At 41.1% G+C, this 22,209-nt stretch overlaps 1 protein-coding gene and 1 long non-coding RNA gene across 2 annotated transcripts in view; one reads left to right on the top strand and one right to left on the bottom strand.

Annotated features, from left to right (window-relative positions):
- The window catches only part of CRISPLD2 (cysteine rich secretory protein LCCL domain containing 2), a 31,667-nt gene extending 15,648 nt beyond the window's left edge, over positions 1-16,019 (top strand). Inside the window, exons 8-16 of the mRNA XM_075189364.1 lie at positions 1,523-1,675; positions 2,218-2,278; positions 4,239-4,305; positions 4,766-4,896; positions 4,992-5,035; positions 5,457-5,529; positions 6,938-7,013; positions 12,023-12,156; positions 13,594-16,019. Of these exons, the coding sequence (XP_075045465.1) occupies positions 1,523-1,675; positions 2,218-2,278; positions 4,239-4,305; positions 4,766-4,896; positions 4,992-5,035; positions 5,457-5,529; positions 6,938-7,013; positions 12,023-12,156; positions 13,594-13,648 (794 nt within the window). The 3' untranslated portion in view covers positions 13,649-16,019. The remainder of the gene's footprint in view (positions 1-1,522; positions 1,676-2,217; positions 2,279-4,238; positions 4,306-4,765; positions 4,897-4,991; positions 5,036-5,456; positions 5,530-6,937; positions 7,014-12,022; positions 12,157-13,593) is intronic.
- Positions 1-19,900, bottom strand: part of LOC142104597 (uncharacterized) — a 28,344-nt gene extending 8,444 nt beyond the window's left edge. Inside the window, exons 1-2 of the long non-coding RNA XR_012679608.1 lie at positions 19,828-19,900; positions 16,265-16,501 (exon numbers count right to left, since the gene is read on the bottom strand). This is a non-coding gene — a long non-coding RNA (uncharacterized LOC142104597). The remainder of the gene's footprint in view (positions 1-16,264; positions 16,502-19,827) is intronic.
- Between the last annotated feature and the right edge of the window lie 2,309 nt (positions 19,901-22,209).

The following is a 22,209-nucleotide window of genomic DNA, read 5'->3' as shown; positions in this document are numbered from 1 at the left end:
AGTTCATACAGCGATCATGTGGGGGATTCAGAACACAATTGTCCCTATTCTTAATCATTGTATCCCTCCACGTGTATCACCAGTCATATAGGCTTTTACCTATATATAGTGACTAACATGTATCATTATACTTCTTCTGTTAAGAACTTTGCCTCTCAGCATCCTGAAGAGTAAATATATTTAAATATTATCCCATTAAAACAAACAGTACGTCTTAAATGACATCCTAGTAACCAACACCCTCGGTCCTTTAGTGGCACCTTAGTCTGGCTTCATCAGCTGTTTTGGTGGAAATGATGAAGTGTCCAGATTCCAAGGATGGCCGTCCCCCCTTACACTCCTCTACTCTCCCCGAGGTGTGAATGTGCCGGGTACTCTTCCACTGAGAGCTGGAACACTTGTCAATGGGCTGTTTTGAAGACTGTTCAACTTTAATTCTCATTTCCCTGAAACGGCATGATGAAAAGTTGGGAAAAAAGTGTTTAATCAGCTGTAAAAGCTGTTAGTTGGGAAGCAGATTCCATCTTTCTGAACCAACGGGCCAAGAGGCAATCTGTATAAACCTGGCATAACCAGCTGCCCAGCAACCAAATATTGAAATTCCATGATGAAAAGCAAATTCGTTCTATTATTTTAAAGAATAAAAATTGAAATCCGGGTCCAGACACAAACTGTCGTCATTACTGGATTACGTGCACATTTCACATTCTAGTCCCTCATGCAATTTCCATTAAGTAGATCTCATCAGCCATACCTTGCCAAAATATGCCTTGTGGCTTATGGGGTGCAATAAAGTAACTGTGAGGCTTCTAAGACAATTGTCTGAACATTGGCACTGAGGCATCAAATATTTCAATGTTGCACGTTGATGTCAGGATTATACAACACTTTGGAATGTTGACGTTTTTTCATTTTAAGTTTGATTTTACCGTTTCATGCAAAATCTATATGTGCATAAGAATTTCAGGTCATGACCCATGTGATGTCCCAGAAGCCAAGTCTTTGTTTACAAAGAATGGGGCTGTTTCACCTCCCATACGCTTATAGGGTCAAATATACCTTTGTCACGGATTCTGTATGTAAGAGATGAATGCCGTAGGTGAGCACCTTACTCCAAACGCGCCTCCCCCCCCCCCACAATAAAAAACAAATTAGAAGAATGGATTTCAGATTCCGCAAAATGATTCAGAAATGAACTTTTTGACTTTTCATCAAAGCTGCATTATATTACTACCTATAAATGACACTGTGTTGCACTTCTTGTTTGAAAGACCTATGTTCAAAGAGAGCAATTTTATTTCCAACCTAACTTAGACCCATTGCCAAAAATAATCATTTTACTCAAACATCATGTTCTGTTCTGTGCTTGAAGTCTGGATGTCCTGTTTGCTGAGGCTCTTAGTGAGATAACCCCATAACCGTTGTTCCAGAGCGAGTCTTGGTTTTGTCACATTAAGGTGCTGTCACCTAGGGTACACTGTGCAGGTAGCTGTGTATACAGTGTCCTGTTCTCTTCCTGCAGGTGACAAACACGCTGGAACGGTGGAGACGGACGAAACAAACGAAATTGAATCACCTCGAGTCCCTGAAGAAACACACATTTGGGTGCATGAAAAGATCAACAAGCCCAAAGTGGTACCAAAAACAGTGCAGCCGACGACTGAAAACCTAATGAGTAAGGAGACACATTGTAACACAATAATCTGTACACCTCTGCGACTCCTGAAAACCTTATAAGGCCCCTAGGGTGGATTTTGTAATCAACCTCCAGGTCAGCATCCTGTATAATAAGCCAAGTTACCCCAGGACCTAGGTCTCTATGTATTGGATTCATGTAAATTTGCCTAAATGTTTATTTTCTGGTTGGTCCAAAGAAAATCCACAACTGTAGTATAAGAGTCCGACCGAGCCAGGAGAAGGGATTACCTGCAGCATTCGTACCCTAGTAGTCCTAGACACCATACACTCCAAGTTATGAATTCTCCAGACATATAATTTGTGGTTATTCTGAGGAATATTGATTTATACAGAATGGGATTACCACCTTTGTAGTACCGTCAGAGGGATAGTGGTAATATGCAGATTATATTCATCTCTATACCTATTTTATATATTGGGTGGTTAGTTGTAGTATAAAACCATTCTATGATGCATATTGTCTGCACAGGCGACTGAAGCCTTTATTCCCTCACCTCACGTCTTCTTTTCCTTTCTCAGCTCAAGTGATCAAGTGTGAGACAAAGATGAGAGACAAATGCAAAGGATCCACCTGCAACAGGTACCCCAGATAGCCTCACCCAGCCTGGGCTTATCTCCCAGCTTTTACCACTTTTACTATAGAGGAAAATATAATTTACATAGAGTCCTGTGCACTATGTATATATATGTTAGAATATATAGTTCCTCTGCGTCTCCTCCGCACAGGCGGCATCATCTCATATTGGCGAACGGTATAAGCGGCGTCCTCCTCCAGCTCCTCTGCACTGTTCTGTCAGTGAGGCTTTTAAGTAGGAGAAGGTCGACCAGGGAGCAAGTAGGATTCTGGAAGCTGGTGCATAGAATTTGCATATAGTGCACAACAAAATGTTATTCCCCTACTGGGAACAGGAAACATGGGAAAACTTAGTTGTTTGATCTTCTCAAATCTTAAATAGGTTCTTTGTAGCAAACTGCCTTGTTTGTAATTTTATATGTCCACTATAAATCTGTGTTTAATACAACCCTTTTACATAACAAAAAAACTGACATTAAATATAAAGGGTATTTAGATTAACCACATTTAATAGAATCAACAATCCTCATATTCTTCAAAACAGTCTGGAACTTACAATCAATAGTGAAAAAAAATGTTCATTAATTGAACTCTAAGGGGGGAATTCAGTTGCTGGCTACATCCTGCCAGACATCAACGAGATATCTGGCTGCACATCGTCAGCTAATACGGTACAGAATCTCTGCTCATTTTCCTTCCCATCCCTATGGAACGCAAGGGAAACTCTTCGGACTGTTTCAGACACCTTGCGCCGAATGTCAAACAATGAATAATTCCATGTTGTCTTTTAGTGTAGCTAATTATGAAGTGTGATGGCAGCAGTAAAGAAAGTTTTAAAATGATAACTCTGCATGTACAAATTCTCAATATTGGTTACAAATATTGTAAAAATATAAATTCCAGGGGTGTATCACAGCAGTTCTTTCCTCCAGTATAGCGCCTCTGATTACTGACGTCTAGTGAATCGATAGGCTGTATTCATTCCACATAATGGATGTTTGGGTGAGGGGAACACTTTGGTTGTTTAGATCCCTACCTCACTAATCATTGAGCAATCCATATCACCTCCTCTACCATACGGGGTGCTCTATATGTGTAAAGTCTAACGTTGGACCCCTTATCCTGGCATGCGATGGGTAAATGCTGCTGTGTTGTACTAGGATTACATGCCAAGCAGAGCTGTTGGAAAGGAATTACAGTCTAAACATTCTCCGCTCACTGCTGATCCGAAGGGAACAAGCATTAGGGCAAAGTAAATGTGCCAACAGTACGTTACGATGGGTCTTTAAACAAACCTTTGCTGGTTATCTGAGGAACTTGTCCATGGAGGAGGAAAGAGTAATTTATTATTCCTAGGAAGCCGCTTTCATTTATATTAAACACAAGGTAGATAAATAGATTGTGTTGGGGATGTAGTATGAGGGTTACTATAGTGACACAACATACCAGAGTCGTGCTAAGATGAAGACTGTTAGTCATCCGCAAGCAGCACTAAGTCACGGGCAACGCGTGGAGCCATCGGCATAATACATGGATTGTCTGATGAATCTTTTTATAGATTCAGCCAGATCTAATGCTGAGATGGTAAAATAAACTAAATGTACTTGTAACACTTGGCTCCTAAAGATAACAAGGGATTTCTGGAAAACATGTTCTACATATGGAAGGTGCTCTCCTCTGACGGAGACATTGTAATCAGATTGTTCGTTACACATTGCAGTAGATCTACTAATGTCTGTTACGTGAAAACAATATTTTTTTTCCTATTTTGTCTATACCTCCCCCTAAACCTCCATATTCTGCATATTACTGAATATTGCACGTACTGCTGGTGCAACATGAACTTACCTCTGTGTGACAATAGGCATAGAAATATGGTGTCTGGTTAATATCTGATTTAGATAAATGTGCTAATTGTCAGTAAATGATCCAACTTATTGGTGTAAACGCTGCATCTTTCTTCCAGGTATCACTGTCCTGCAGGCTGTGCAAATAAGAAGGCCAAAGTGTTTGGCACCCTGTTCTATGACAGTGTAAGTATATCTTGTAATACATACAATGTCCATACATTTGTTGTGTAAAATCTAGTACAGATCAGCACTTTTACCCATTTGCCCTGAGGTCGGCTTGCTGTATTTCATGATGTTGACAACCAGAATTCATAATATACCATGCTAGGATCCATGTTTCCATCATCTGTGTACAGGGACAATGCATAACAATGGCTCACATGCATCCTAAAGGCAGTCCTGGTTTTTTAATCCATTTTATTTCTTAATTTCCCGCAATTCAGAATCTTGATACATCGGAATTTAGGCTGTGATCAAGTTTTTATATTAGCTGGTACCAAACAGGAAGAATAAGGGGGTGTTTATATGAGCACACGGCTGTCCACGTTTTTGCACTGGAAAACTATGGGATCACGAGTCGTTCCTGTAGAAACCAGAGAGTCCATTATCATTTACCTGAGGATTTCTGTTGGTATTTTTCTAGATGTCCAGTTTGTGCAGAGCGGCCATACATTACGGGGTGATTGATAACAACGGCGGCCTGGTGGACATAACCCGGAATGGGAGGCTGAAGTTCTTCATCAAATCTACTAGGAATGGCGTAGAGTCGTTAAGGTAAAGTATTACTCTCTCTGTAGATATCACTGTGGTGTGACAATGATATTCTACAGTCCCTGCCATAACTATTTGTTTTTCTCTCTTCTCTGCAGTAAATATAAACCAGCAAATTCATTTATGGTCTCCAAAGTTTCAGGTAAGTGTTCAAATTTAGCAGTCTGTTACCACTAGAAATCCTTCAACATACAACAAAGGTGGATTACTCCTGTACAAATATCTAGGATTAGAGAGCCGCACAGTGCCAGGAATACTAATCTAATCGTGTAATCCGCTTCTCTGGCTGTTCCACATAATTTGACAATTTCAGGTTAGGTTTATGTTGCTTTGGAATAAATAGGACTATGACAGTTATAAAGGGAATTATAAACATTCTGCCAGCCCTGCAAAGATCACCAAATCTGTATACTGGGGGTATATAAAATGTGTCCTTTATCCTTACTAGTGTGAAAGATGTCAGAGTATTTACTTACTTATGGTACGAAGCATCATTTAGCTGGAGCTTTGTATCATTAATACCATATACCGTATACCCGTCACCTTTTGTTTCCTTCTATCAGTGCAGACAATCGATTGTTACTCAACAGTGGCCGAGATCTGTGCGTTCGAAAAGCCCGTGAAGCACTGTCCCAGGTAAGCACACAGGATAGGGAGATCTACACCTTTCATTTACATTGTGTACATACTGTCCTTATTGAGAAGATTCTGCTGCCTTCTGGTAAAAAAATATGCTTGTGGTTTCTAACTCAGCTATGTGTGAGCTGAATAGGTCATCTGATATACATGTATGAAGAGTAATGAGCTCAATTACTGTTAGCTTTTTGCTTTATTGAAACAATGGTATCTGTAGTTATGAATAGAGGACATCACGAGGGGGCACATAGGTCAACACAGTATTTGTGGGCTACATGCAGATGCAGTATTATTATTATTATTATCCTTTATTTGTTAGGCGCCACAAGAGTTCCGCAGCACCGTACAATGCACAAACAGTAGACAGTACAGGGTATTACATTACTGAACAGTAAACAAAAAATACTGACACTTCAGGAGCTCTAAGCAGGCTAATGCGGTAGAGATGGAGCAGAAGAGCTGGTAAGGACACAAGAGGGAGGAGGGCTCTGCACAATGAGCTTACATCCTAAGGGAGGGTGAACAAAACACAAGTACAGAGGAAGTGAGTTGGCGTATAAAGGAGGGGAGGGAGGGTTAGGTGGAAGGTGGGTAGGCTTTGAGGAAAAGGTGGGTTTTTAGTGCCCGTTTGAAGGAGCTAAGAGTGGGAGAGAGACGGATGGAGCGAGGGAGGTCATTCCAATGAAGGGGGGCAGCGCGGGAGAAGTCTTGGATTCTGGAGTGGGAAGAGGTAATCAGAGTGGAGAAGAGGCGACGGTCATTGGCCGAGCGCAGAGAGCGGGCAGGAGTGTGAATGGAGAGGAGGTCAGTGATATAGGGGGCAGTGGACTGGGAGAGCGCCTTGTATGTTGTGGTCAGGAGTTTGAAAAGGATTCTGTGGGGTATGGGGAGCCAGTGTAGGGCAAGGCAGAGAGGGGAGGCAGAGGAGGAGCGGCGAGATAGGAAGATGAGTCTAGCAGCCGCATTAAGAATAGAGCGGAGGGGGGCAAGATGGGAGAGGGGGAGGCCGGAGGCCATGCACTTTCTGTGCATGCATGTGAGTACACCTGCACCCTCTATACTTAATTATTTTGGGAAGTGTGAAATTATTTTTCCCCCTGGCAAAGTAGACAACAGAGAAGGGAAATAATTAGCGAGACAAAAGAAGTTGCGCTGATTACTGCCTACTTTTAGTCTTAGAAAATAAATTTTCTCCTCGTCCGTTAGTCAGATGCAATGGGGAAAAAAAAAAAAGAAGAAAACCGTGGGCCACTAATCTGTCTCAGCTATCAATCTGTTATAAGGAGATTGAAGTGATTGGCATCTCCATATACCCTACATAATTGCACGCACGGTACAATAAAATAACCAGGAATTTCCAGGAACTGATTCATACTTCGGAAAACTTCTAATTCATATCCAATTACAGGTTTTACTGTCCGAGTCACTGTAAGAGCGAGCCTTCGCACTGGGCACCGGTGATTGGCACCAACATTTATGCAGATGTAAGTAGTTTTCATTTTATGAAATACCAGGATGTGATCAGGTTTCTGTTGTGGAAAATTTAGCTCAGATATGACAGTATAACATTTTGATGGCAGAAATTTATAGTGGATCAGAGTTCACCCCATTTCAGTTCTCATAAATGTTATGTTGTCTTTCAATGAATAGCAGATTGCTCCGTTTAATCAGAAAATTATTTGAAAGTTGCCATATTTGAGTCAGTCTGTCTTCCATTCAAGGCCACTGACTTTGATCAACTAATAAGCGGTCCTGATACCAGCAAACATGAATCAGCAGAATTTTTTTTAGCATCACAATGTTAATCATAAAAGCAAATCATTTCCCTTATAGAAAGTTCTTTGCATTGTGTATATTCAGCACAGAGATAAATCATTGTGCAGCTTTCAGCCGAAAAACTGATGTACATTTGTTTAAAATACACATTCACACCCCATCACATGTACCTGGAATTGTAATATAAGTATCGTTTGGCGAGATTACTTAAATCAGCATTATGCTGTGGATGCAGATTACATTTGAAAAGGGAACTATATAGTATGACTGTCCTTGAGCTTGCTGACTAATAGCACAATGCTTCTATGTCCATTCTACTACCATTTCCAGCTTACAGTAGCTCTTTCCTACTGATTTACTATACTGATATTATTAATCTCAGGATAAGTAGAAGAACAAGCTCCGTTGCTAACACCGTACTCTGCACCTCCATATGGTGTTTGTGTGCTGAGGGACGGATTGCTTGTGTCTTGTGTCTCTCCAATGTCTGCTGGCTGAGAGGGCCTTGTAGCTCTACAACAGATTTCCTGTTATTGGAGTAGGACACCCTAACGTTTTCGTCAGTGGCCACCAAGCAGGCCGTGTCCTATTACTGTAGCCAAGGTGCGTGTTGTCCATTGAAGACTAGCAGAGTATTAAAGTGGAGCATTCATCTTACTACACAAAATACTGCTCATATTCACAATCAACAGAACAATCTCCCTAAATGCAAGTAAAAGCACTCGTTAATCACTGCATGTCAAACGCAATCAAAGAGTTCTTACTGACGTCATAACTTACAGGAATTCATTATATATGTACAACTATAACAGACCATGGCGCTCTGTGACCTCTATAAAATGCATGGTCTTTGAGAGTTATTTACAGCCGGGCAGCAGTCAGGTTTTTTCTTTACAACTTAAAGGAAAATTAAACCACATAACTGAAACAGATCAGCACAAAGGTGTTTTGTTCAGTAAGACCATGATATTACATGCGTCTCTGTTGAAAAATTAAGTGGCATTGAATAGCCTCTTCTCTACAAACAGCCAAAGCCACACCCCACATGTCCTGTATCACATCCACTTAGGCCAGGACACTGGCCTAAGTGGATGTGATACAGGACAAAAAGGTCAAACTGTAAAGCACATCAATATTTTAGTCTTGCTGTGACATCAATGGCCTTGCTCTTGGTGCATGAATGCAGCAATCTGCAGTCTATACAAAACCTTTCATGTACCATGAAAACTTGCCAGCCAGTCAAACAAGCACTGGGCCTGGGGTGAAAGAGAAGGACCATCATCTAAAGCAATGGCTGATTTCTCTGATGGACAGAACAGATTGTGGAGTAGATTTAGTTATACATTAAAGACAGTGTATTTCAGATACATTATTTACCTCTGTTATACACATGTATAGGAATATCACATAGTTTTCTCATAGTAGTAATAGAAACTCCACTAAGTGTCAGTGAGGACAGGGATTCGACCTACTTCCAGGAAACGCTCTGTAAACAGCACATTCTGTGTGTCCTGCTGGGTTCCGCATGGTGCTAGAGGTTACAGATGTTTTACATTTCAGTCATGTGCTTTGCTTTAGATTCCGATGACTCTCATTAAATTATTAAGCAACTGCTAGGAAATCTTTATTGCATTAATCCTATTCTCATTACCAACTGTCCAGGGAATTCAAGGCGTTTGTTTACCAGTTTATGGAAACTTTGTTGCACATGTCTAGAGATCTATTACTGAGACGATTTTCATTTTTTCATTTTAATTTGTTCATTATATTGGAGTGTTCGTTAAGTGAATAACAATGTATATTCATTCAGTAGCGCTCTTCTTGTTGTAATAGGGGTAACGGAAATGTGGTCATCAAGACGGCTTGCTTGTGGAGCTAGAATGCTAATTTAACCACTAGAGGCGCTGTTTCATCAAAATCTATGGCTAATGTTTCATTTTACATTGGTTAAGCAATCAGGTTTCCACTAATAATGACTTGCACAAGTATACTTCCCTTTTAAACTCCACTGGATTTATCGAGCAGGTCTTCATCAATGTAAACGATGAGTGAGGGCGGAAGATAAATAAGGAAGTATATTTTTACAATGTATCACTGCTGTGGTACAGAACAGTTTGGATTTGCTGCCATGTACAAAGCATCTCATGAAACGGCCCATTCACTGTGAGGTAACCAGGTCCTTGGATCTGATAGAAAAGCTAATTTGGACATAAATCATTTACCTGTGAGGATGGCTTATGGAAAAATGTGACCAATAAATGAGATTTTGTTATTTATTTGGGTGCCACTACTGAGCAGGACCCAGCGCTGAAATGTGAACCACTGTATCACAAGTCTCCCCCTGACCTTCTCTAGTTAGTGAATAAATTATTAGGCAGTGGGAGATTCAAAAACGGCTTTGCCGATCGCATTACAGTCCTATCTGGCTGCCCATGGTGTGTCACATTAGCTGGAAAAAAAAAAGAGCGCCACGATATAAAACAGCTGACTGGTGAGCTTGCAATAAAAATAAATATAATCTGATATACTAATGTAAGTGCAGCGTTAGATTTGAAATGGCAGAGCCCTGGGTTGCACGGCCGGGCAGGCGAGTCACAGTGGATGTCACCAGTATTAACAAGTATCATGAGATGATCTCAAGAACCTTGATGGTGATCCCAGAACTGCACCCCTCTGAGATTTAGCATCTTTACAGGTCTCTTTACTAAGCAATGAGCCAAAAATGTGAATAAAACAGCTGTGTGAGAGAGGCCCATGCAACTCTTCTTTTCATTTATCAAAGGGGATCTGCCCCGAGTAGACATTGGGGTCAGATCCCCCATTTGCCGGCGGCATTGTTAGTAGGTTTTAAGTAATTTATCAGGTTTTTTGAGGGGGTGGGGTGACCGGTGTTCCTCAATGAGCCCTGGCTTGATAGATTCAAGCGGCAGGAAACTTTGTATCTATTGGGGATGCAGCAATGAAAGGTGCATTCCCACAAACATAGCTCTAGGACAAGGAAGCATTTCTTCTGTGATAAAAGGCCCTCAATGTTTTGGACATGGATCGGTATAAAAGCGCATTTTATACTACGGACGCGTATTAGCCATCCTGTAATAGTAGCAGACCGTGGAGACATCGCAGGGAATTTATCCCATCACCAATGCTCTTAGGTCACTCGATTCCATGACACCAAAGGACAGAAATGTTGTCTTTTCCTGGAGAACGGAGCAGAAGAATCGCTGTGAATTTATTCCCAGCACATGGAGTTCAGGAATACGGGTCTGTTATCTTCCTAATACAGCTGCCAGCTCAGACTATGCCCATGTATGGATACAAAACACTTGCCAATTTAAAGTCCGCCAACAGATACACAACAGTGAAATAAAAGGCACATGGACTGTAAGACCTGTAAACTACAAATAGCAGCATGTTTGCATTGTCAAAATATTGGAGAATTTTATTATTGGCAAAAAAACTGCCAAAACACCCCAATCTGTGTCTGTTAGGTGTCATAATATCCCCCTGACCCTTTAACATTCTCAGTGAACTTATTACAACCCCCAAAATCTGGCAAATAAGCGTTTCTTAGACTCTTTGGTCCATGACTTGCTGTGATCAGCGGCTCTTCTGCAATTCCCTAACAACTTTTGGAAGACCTGGCGGGATTGTCCAGACACTGGATGTCTAATTAGTTACTGCAGCTTTAAGTTTGGGCTTTCCTGATCCTCCTCAGGACTAGTGTCTTCACCTAAACATCTATAAGCAGTAAGACAATAGGCCCCTCGCTGTGCTCACTTCTCAGTCTCCGATGTGAATACCACCATCTGATGCACCTGGCTAAGCCTTACAGTACAGGTGCTCAAACCCAGTCCTCCACCGCTCCCAACAGGTCATGTTTTAAGGATTTCTTTATTCATGCACAAATGAGTTCATCTATTTTTCTGAGTCAGGAATTATCCCATCTATTTGTGCAGACCGAAATTCTGAAAACATGACCTGGTGGTAGCTCTTGAGGACACCTGCTTTAGGGTTGGGTACTAAATTACGGCTTAGTAAAACCCGACAAAACTTACTACGGCTGGAGGATCCCGAACCACGGATGGCTGATACGCTGACATAGACTGCTGTTTAAAAAAGTGAAATGCAATCATTTTGACGATTGAACATGCCGCCTCCCAGGAAGACGTTAGTTTCCACGGTGACAGTGTCATTGCGGCTGGTAAAGGGGCGATGCAAGTACAATGTACATCAGTTCCTTAAAAGCAAGTCCTTGCATCGCCCCTTTAACAGCCGCAATGACAGTCGCTGTGGAAACGAACGTCTTCCTCGGAGGCGGCATGTTCAATCGTCGAAATGATTGTACTTCACTTTTTCAGACAGCAGTGAATGTCGGCCATCCGTGGTTCAGGATCCTGCAGTCGTGGTAAGCAGTGTCGTGTTTTACTAAGGTGTGATTATAAGTACCACCGCTGACTTACAGCTTTGACAGAAAGCTCTACGGAAGCTGGCCTCTGTTTTCCTTGCATTCTTTGTGGCTGCCATTAAACAGAATATCCTCCTCAGACCTTGATAGAACAATACCACACAATGGCTAGTAGTAATGTGTGTGCCTGCACCATGCATGATGTTTACTATTCTACAAAGGCATTAAGCAAGACGTAGTTGAGTAAAAGGGGTGTCTATTGCTGAAGGAAGGGTTACTTTCGTGGTGATGCTTATTGATCTCCTCTCTCAGAGCTCCAGTATCTGTAAGACAGCTGTACACGCCGGGGTCATTAAGGATGAAGCAGGAGGCTATGTGGATGTGATGCCAATGGACAAGAAAAACCATTATTTTGGTTCCAACAAAAATGGGATCCATTCAGAAAGGTAAGGTCACATACACCTGAATACTAACATTTTGGGGTGCAAACTACAGCCACAAATACACAACGTTCCGTTAGTATGACAAAGGGACGTCTGCTTATTCTAATATAGTACAATATCTTTAACCAGTTCAACAAGGGTGGTCTGGTTTTGAAGTTCCTTATTAGGGGATGAGGGGAGGACAAACTCACACATTTCTTATACCCGCAAATACTGTTTGATATATAAAGGAAGTCGTCTCTCTCTCCCCACCCCCCCCCCCCCCCCCAGCTAATGTATGGCCATATCTGCCAGAGTAATAACCAGCTTAAGGGTTAAAGCTTTTTTTAAAACGTAGAGGCCGCCAACTGAACTTTTGTCTGTCACTCTCAGCCAGCTGCAATCATAGATCATGGAAGGAGGTTCTGCACTTCCCCAAATAACAGGCAGAATTTCTTAGTATTCTAAGGACTAAAATCCAAAAATAAATCTGCTTGTTTTCAAGATAATCTTAACTGTCTTTGGTATTTACAAGGGAAATCTACATCCAGAATATATGTTTAATGCAGTTTATTGTCCTATAAAATGCATAATTTACCAGCTCATACCCCCCAAGTGTATTAAACATTTACATCAGGCACATAAACAGGTCTGCCACTACCTTGTTTCTGGTGTTACCATTATGAATACTACTTGTTGTGTTTACTGCATCATGAAGTCTACAGTGATTTGTAAACGCTAGTAGGTATAAGGCAGACATCTTGCCAGTGCTAATTGCTGGGGTGTGGAACCAGACATGTCAGGAGGTAGATCAAGTAACCAAACTCTGGTCACTAAGTCAACAATATTGCACAATTTAGAACAAATGATGATTCCTTTTCAGTTACAACACACATGTTGCAATCACATTAAGCAAAATTAAGGATGATCACCTATAACACTTACGACTTTTGTCGGATAATTATACTGAACACGCGTCAAAGAATTTAAATTTTACCACTTGAGATACATACCAAACACCATTCCTGATCATATGATCGACAGGTTCAGACTTAATTTTTGTTTTTGGATGAAATGACTTAAAAATCTAATATTAAATTTATCTAATCACTAGCAATCATAGGGGCATATTCAATTGTTGCGGGTTTCCGCGGCGTTAAAACTACTACCGTTATTACGGCTCAGGGAGCTGCGAGCTAAAATCCAGCGAGAAAACTACCGTAATAACGGCTTTATTACGTAATAGTGCGCGGAGCGCAAGATTTTCAGCATTTTCGCCGACAGATGAATATGCCCCATAGGGTCCAAAAATAAAAGTTTGACCCCACACTCCAGTATCTGCACCCTACAATAATTACTTATCACTCCGACAACGCCTATGGTGAGTGGTCATGATATAGATGAGGAACTCGGGAATGTCAGGATAAGATACCTAGTAACAATCTTTGTTTTCTATCCCAGCATCAAGAACCGTAAGGAAGGAAAAGCTTTCCGTATCTTTGCTGTGAAGCAGTAACGTGGGGGATGGAATCTCCACATGGACGTTGAGAAGGCCAAAATATCCCTCATCTTGTCCACTTTATGGAACTGGGCCAAACCACCATTTTCCCGTCATAAACCCTGAATCTCGGCATGTAACTTTATACCGGGAGATGAATGCATATCACCATTGTTCCTGGTTCAAACTGCACCAGTCGAAGCGTTCCGCATTCCAGGAAACAGAACAGTCCTCATCCGACGCGCACACAGGGTCACTGGACCAAACGGTACGCACAACATCCGACAACAGCGATAACACATAATTTACGGTCACTTTATGCCTCAAATTTAGATGGGTAATTTAAACAAATATTTTTTGAAAGAGAAAACACGTGGGTGGGATGATTTCAGGGTTTGTGCAGAGTGGGACCTCTCTGTATTGTATATAATTGCCTCTAAGTTTTGTACTTTTTGTATTATTATTTTGTATTATTATTAAGAACTATTTTCTATACAGCAGTGCTGGTGGTTGTTTTTTTATACTTTAAGGGTTAATATTTGCCCTACATTTTGTGTATATATTCTTGTAAGTGACGTGGATAATGTCAGCATTTGTACGCTCTCAAATTAGGCATACAATTTTGGTAAACACTGCCAGATACGTGTTAGGGGTTGGGGGCAGCGTGGGGTTAGAATCTTAGGCCTCAATTAGTCCCCTTTAATTACTGGCAATTATATAATGCCAATATTATTCAGTTTCTGACTTTATCCATGCCGTGTATTTATTAAGTGTTTGTACATAGGAATAACGCTGCTTTCCCCAGTTCTTCCAGAAAGCTGTAAATAATTATGATAATCACAGAAAGGCCCTCCTGCCTGTCCAACACAAATATTTAGGCAGTGAGTCTGCACACCTTACACCCCCATCCTAATGTAAGGAATTTTCATTCTGTGTTTACTACCACATTTCATAGTTTAACATAATTGCACAAACAATTTAATCTAAAGGCATGGCCATTGTAAGTTGGCTAGGTTTTTCTTAGACCTACAAAAGTCGCTGATGCTGTTACTGTCCACGAGTTTGTTTACTCGCAGGATAAATGTGACTCTCCTGATTCCAAATAGTTACTAAACTTCAGTCTGTGTATAACTGCTGCTTAAATAATCCCATTAATAATCGGCAAGCAACCTCATTGAAATGTAGTAGCGTATGGATTAATATCACACCAATCATTAAAACCCCCTTCACAAAGTTTACAAAAGTCTAACCCATGTTCTGTTCACTATCATAACAGAAGATCTTCAACAATTGATCTACAAAAGTAATTGAAACTTATTGTATTTTCAGGTTATTTATAGTTTGTGAAATTCCATGGTAAATTGAATATTTTCAGGGATTGGATAGATCACATCCATTCTACAATCCTAGCCGCCATCTCTAACTATTTTTAAATGTAAAAGCAAAGCAGGTAGAAAAACAACAGGAGTGCTAATGGGGCAGTATATGTATAGGTCCAGGTCAGCTACTTAGCGTATGGACGTCCACAGAAATATGGCAGCAACTTCTGAATGGTTTACTGACCTAACAACTGTGGTGACATTCAGGGAAATGATAAATGGTACAGTTCTCCCTCCTCTGGTTTACTTTACTATAAGATACTAATTACAGGGAGAAGCTCCAGGAATGGGTAACTGAATCTCTTTTAAACTCAGACACATTCTGCCCCAAGATGATCCTGTTACAGTTCTATATTTGTCTATTGTAACGCTAACTTATTACTGCGTGTTCCAGGGATTGGTGGTCATTAGCGGAGACAGTAATGTTAAGTTTGATGGACGATAAAGAGCTCCGTCTCCACATTTACCTACATAAAGTAATTAATGGGGACATTTATTAAAAAAACAAAACAAACAGAATTGGTTCACTCATATAAAGTGATTTAACACATATCATCCAACAATAAATTAGGGACAGCTATAGATGGCAGTACCTTTTTCTCTGTACCCCCCCCCTTCCAGGTTTGAATAACAGATCTTGACACAATAACAAAAAAAAATAATTATTCTTTTCTATTGATTTGGGATAGTTTTCTGTACACATGAACGATGCTTCTTCCAATATCAGAAAACAAAGCCCCCACCCCTGACTATATATGAGAAGCTGACAGCGCACTGACTTGTTAATGGTCCAAGTTGGCTACCTCAGCCGCAGTATGGTTTTTGCTTTTTTTTTTCTATGAAAAAAGTATTTTTTACTGTTCTCTGTACAAATGTTTTATGCAAATGTTAAGTATATATATTTCTTTGCATGATGCTGTTTCTTACTCATGATGCCCCCACCCCCCTTGTATAAATGCATAAACTTGTTCCTGTGTCTATATAGTAATAAAGATGACTTCAAACAGTCATTTGTTCAGGTTGAAAAAAATGAAAATGTGTATTATAGCATCCCTGTGTCTGTGAATAGCGCTATATTTTATACATACATATAATAAAAGAAAGGTTACTGACCATTGCCTGAAATACTCTGAACATAAAACACCATAAAAAAAGGCTTCATGTTCCAGTTCTTGGGAAATATTCACAGATGAAGAACAGTAGTATAAAGTATTAAATCATTCCCATTCTCTGATAGTCATTCTTAGCTACTCACCTACAAATCTGTATCTCCTTTTCAAAAGATCCCTGGCTGGCAAGTTGCTAGACACAACAGACTGCTACACTGACACAGGCCGATAGCTCACAGCATGTCATATGACGGCAGAGGGGGAGACGGAGGGTATCACAGTGAAAACAGAGCTCAGAGGGGCGTTCTAAAGCCTCTCAGCTCACTACATCATGTGAATGTGGTTGCCATGGTAGCCCAGCATCATAAATCGTTAATAGCAGCCTGAAGAAAATAAAACAATGCGAAAATGTTAATACATTCTTCTTATAGCCTGCCAGTATTTATTTTTATTTTTTTTATACATTACATTTTTATTGGATGTAAAAAAAAGTACAGTCTATACAAATGACAAGGTGAACAGAAGCAGAGGATATAGATCACATAAGATATCACTAATTTCCGTTCATGGAAATACGGTATACCTTCAGATTAACAAACAAAATAATGAGTAATATTTGAAAGAGGCTTATTGCAAGCACTTTAGAACAGATTAGACTCAATATGATACTTTCGCTGAGATAAAGATAGATAGGGGGAAGAGTGGGGAAGGAAAGTGATTGGAGGATAGCCAGGGATAAAAAAAATAAATAAAAAAAAATTGTATATTATGAATCAGCATGTCATGCAAGAGAGAGTGAGTTTAGCACTGTGGAGGGATCAAGGAAACCTCATCTATTCCAAAGCGCGTACAATGGGGGTTTCCTTGAATTTGAGCCATTCGAACCACAAGTAATATTCTCTGTATTTGTTCGCTGATGATATCAGATCGTCCATTGACATATAAATCCAATCATGTAAACCATTCTTTAATGGATGGCGATGTTGGGGATCTCCAGTGGACCAGTATCACAGCACAACTGAGGTATTTTAGTGTGAATTTCTTGTACTTGGCAATGGGCATTTTAGTATTATTAAGCAGCCAAAAGTTTGGACAATTTGGTACCCGAGATCCAGTTATATCCTTGGAAATAAGTAACCGTCTCCCAGAAGGGGCGAAAGGCATTGCATTCCCACCAAATGTGTAGTGGGGTACCAGATGCTGTTTGGCATCTCCAACAGAGGTCTGGGAGACCAGAGTACATTTTGGCCAAGAGACTGGGACACCAGTACCACCAGGCCAGAACCTTTTATTGGGTTTCAATCACCTGAACACTGACAGAGCTGGCATGTGTATGTTGAAAAATGTCAGTTCATGCTTGATCTGAAATGACATTTCCCAAGTCTCGTTCCCAATATTTGGTGAAATTTGGCAGAGCTCTAAAGATGTGTTCAATCAAAATTTTATATATTGAAGGACAGTGTATGTCTGGGGTACTGGTTCGCAGTGCACAGAGATTCAAACAAAGTGAGTTTTCTCCCTACCATTTTGCGCATCCCCGAGGAGCATAAGTGTTTTTTTCATTACTTATATATTAACATTTCTGTCTCCGACTAACTCATTCCTTATCGTCTGACAAACCCAACAATATATAGGGGATTTCAACATCCCATTTAATTAACCACATTCTCCTTGTGCCTCCAAACTCCTCTCTCAAACCTCCTCTGACTTGAACCCTTCATAGGATGGCCTTTGACTTGTTTTCTCCAGACTATCTTCAGTTTCCCTCTCTCACTTCATCACCTGCAAGCTCTCTGCCACCATTTTAACCTTTTTACACTATAACTCTACCGCATACCCTCATAAATCTCAGTTCTATTAATCATCATCAGTTATTTATACAGCGCCACTAATTAATGCTCAACAAATCTTCACTTCTCTCCCTAATTTGTACAATGTCCTGTCCCAATCTGGTACCCACCACATCTTAATCACACCCTAGCAACAGCCTTTATTACACTGCTCCAACTACTCTCTTTACCGACCACAATCTCAGCCGTGGTACAGTGAAAAAATGCACCGACTTCAAAGGCTCAAGCAAAGTACAGTAGTATGTCAATGGTGAAAGTCTTGTACTTGTCATGACTTCCTCAAAACATACTGTTATCTATCATGTCTATCGATAAAGAAAGGAACAAACTTTCAATCTCTCATCTCAGATTTCTAACCCCAAGCCTCCTACTTCACTGATAAGATTCAACATGAAGTGTTATGCTCATATCTCACACAAGACACTGCGAGAACGTTAATCCATGCATCATTATCTCATTTCCCGCCTTATTGGTCTTTCCTGAACCAGACTTATCAGGTATTCCGGGAAGTCTAACACCACAACCAGGAGAGCCCTCTTCATGAGCGGCAAAGCAGAAGGAGATTCATGACAGTCATTCAAGCACTATTAAATGCCTTAGTGTCACCTGACTGTCGTTACCTAATCCAGGTCTCTCCTCTGATGCACGAGGGACTGAAATGTGATGGGACACAGAGGTGAATGGGAGAACTGGGGAAGAGGCTTAACTATCCATTCAGCCAACCACCTGTTCTGGAACCATTATGTAAATTGCTGCCTCCCTTCATATGGAAATTGCAGCTAGACACAGTAGTTTCTATAATAAAAGAACTAAACACGACAGGACTGGGGTTTAACAAGGCCGTTGCTATGGAGCTCTGGAGGCACAGGGGGCCCCTTGGGATTAAGGCCCCTAAGCATAGTGACATATGAGCCCTGTCTGACTGGGTGTGACATCATAACCCAGCACATCACTAAAATGGGGGAGAAGCAGTCGGTAGCTTCACAGGTAAGAAGCAACAGTGCAAATAAACACACTGAATTAGGTTACTCATTCAGTATTTTAGGCTTCCCCTAATACCAGACACCTAGTGGTAGCATCAGCCCTGTGCACACAGCAGTACAAGTTTCTGACACACCAGTGCTACCGCCAACATCCACAGAACAAACCAGTGTTCGTGTGTTAAGAACTTCGAGCATACACTGCTGGTTAGGGGCAGGTAAACCGTTCATAAGTGCAGGATTGCCTAGGCTATTAACTTAGACGTCAGAGCGCCGTATTGTGTGGGACGAAAAGAGGGGATGGGGTTATGGTGGCACTTTATTATGAATTAGGCCCCTTGTCCTGCAGCCTAAGGCTCTTGTTATGACCAGCAAGGATCCTCTCATTGCGATGATATAACAGTGGAGAGCTAGCCCTGCTCCACACAAAGATGGCTTTAGACAGCCCAAGAGGAAACAGTGGTTCTACAGCCTAGCCTCTCAGTGAATCCAAATATGGTGGAGGGAGGAGGCAGAGGACTGAGCAATTTAATACAGCAGGATTTAAATAAAACTATTTTGTGTTTAACTTTTACCACTGAACGGGTCATATTTGCTACTTCTATATAAAATTTACATCTGCTTCTCCTTTTAGTGCAAAGAGCGAAGTCTGCTTTTCAGTAATAAACAGATTCCTTTGCACAGCGTTCCCTGGGTGGAAATTGATAACATGGTATTGAAAGGAACCATATGTCACTTCTTCACAGATATAAAACTCCAGTCAGATGACCTTCATGCACATGGGATATGCTTTAGGTTTGTCATCAGACAGCAAATTTGTACATCATAAATTTTGCTAGAATTCTAAAAAAAATGCATTAAAACTAGGGATCTGCTTACTGGTAGGGAAAAGGCTGTATGTGAGATCATCCCTGAAGCTCCAATCTCGGACAGTAGCACTGTGCACACAATCTTATCTTGGTCTACAAGAGCTGCTGCCAGGGGAAATAATAAACATATCTGTTTAGAGACACTCTGATTTACCAATATTGCATTTGGGTGCAAAACATGCACTGTATCAGATACCAATGAGCAATAAAGTTTTATTTATGATTGGTTGCCGTGAATGAGTGCTCGTCTACACCTAAATGCAACGTTAGGACTAAGCTATATTAGAAATCTTTAATCAGTGTAATCTTAATCTTGTACAAAACACTGCACAATTCTATATCATTACCCATTCTAGGGCGCTTTTTTGGTGAAAGGTAAAGAAAAATAGATAAAACTAGTTTTGATTAAAGGGAAAAGAGGCTACAAAAACATCATGGTGGTACATCTATTACCAGTTAAAGCTATGTAATAGGAGCATTGACAGAATTTCATTTAGGGCTAACAAGCCTAAACACTTGTCATGCGCTTGTGTTACAGTCTTTTGCAGCTATATACATTTATAGTGTACAAATTGCCCCAATTTCTTTGGTTGGGGTCCCCAAAGGGTCACCACAACCAAGGATGGTTTGAAAATAATTCAAATCACATGCATAGCCCCCACTGAAACAGCTTGTACACACAGTGCAGTTCCCGGGAATAGTACACACAAGCCCAGCCCCAATCCAATATGTTGTTTATGGAAGCACAGTCTAATATACACAGGCGCATCCCCACTGCAGCAACTATTATGCACAAGTGGAGCTCCATTCCGAATATTAGTACACCCAAGTGCGGCCACACTGCGGCGCCTAGTACACCCAAGTGCGACGCCTAGTACACCCAAGTGCGGCACCTAGTACACCCAAGTGCGGCACCTAGTACACCCAAGTGTGGCCACATTTCGGTGCCTAGTACACCCAAGCGCGGATACATTCCGGTGCCTAGTACACCCAAGTGCGGCACCTAGTACACCCAAGTGCGGCACCTAGTACACCCAAGTGTGGCCACATTCCGGTGCCTAGTACACCCAAGTGTGGCCACATTCCGGTGCCTAGTACACACAAGCACAGCCACATTCCGGCTACTAGTATACACAAGTGCAGACACATTCCGGCGCCTAGTATACACAAGTGCGGCCACATTCTGGCCACTAGTATACACAAGTCCAGCCCCAATCTGTCAAGTTGTTATGCAAATAAAGCCTATTATACACAATTTGGCAACTAATATACACAATCATTCCAGCAACCAGTATAAACAGCAAAGTCCTGATCTTAGAACGTGAATATATGGTAGAGTCACATTCTCTAAGTGACAGGTGGCAAAGGGAGAGACACACAGGAGACTCAGTGACAGTGGATGAAATCCAAGGTGTTTGTGAGAACAGCTGCTTTGAATAGAAGTGAATCGTGCTGGCTACAATACTAAGCCAAGCAAAATAAGAACACTCCTCACAAACAGACATCCAGAAGTAAACATCCCTTTGTATAATTAGATATTATTTTGCGTAACAGTATGTTCAGCCATGTATTGGTTTTCTTACTCATTTAAATCTGCCAGAGACCCATAGCTCAATCTCACACTCAAGGGAGCAGTAAAATACAGGGACATATTCAGATAGAGTCCGACACCTTCACAAGCTCGGCCTGCCAAAACTTCCATCATCCTGTCCAGTCATTTGCCTCCACACCAGCCCCAAGTACCAACATGGGATCAGAAATAGCAGCAGGAGTGAGGGAAAAGAATCCTTTACCAAACAGAGGCAGGGGCCACACACAGAGCCTTCTGTCAATGGAAAATGTTGGGCTGCTTTGTTAGTTTTGCCTATCTCCCAGAGAAGGCTCAGATTTCCTCCTGCACACAACCAGTGTACATTGGGCAGCTTAGCTACGTTGGAGAACATATTAAAGTTGTTAGATAAATAAAGGTCAGCCATAAGTTCCCATGTACGTGTGTACATCTTGTCAGAATCTTCACAGGATGCACTGACACATTAGGACAATAGTTACAGGTATACTACTGTGCGTGGCTTGTATGGCAGTCGTTACGTTTAAGTGCTACAGACAGTATTGTCCAAATAGTAAACCTAGAAAAAAGTGATACTTAGCCATTTGTCATCATGGAGTATCTGGATGTATATCTGTTGTGATGAGCTGTGGGGCTTCACTTCTAAGGATTCTCAATGAGCCGAGTGAAACATGTCTGTACAAGTAGGTTCCTCAATGGGTTTGGCAAGAATGATTCTCACAGAACCCACTGCCTGAAGCGAAACATGTTTGTATCACACAACTAACCGCTACAGATTTACTAACCCCATCTACAACCCCCAGACCTCCTTCCTTACTAACCACC

This window comes from Mixophyes fleayi, chromosome 10 (assembly GCF_038048845.1).
Source record: "Mixophyes fleayi isolate aMixFle1 chromosome 10, aMixFle1.hap1, whole genome shotgun sequence".
NCBI classification, from domain to species: Eukaryota; Metazoa; Chordata; class Amphibia; order Anura; family Limnodynastidae; genus Mixophyes; species Mixophyes fleayi.
The sequence above is the reverse complement of the archived record's forward strand: the minus strand, read 5'-3'. Positions and strand labels throughout refer to the sequence as shown.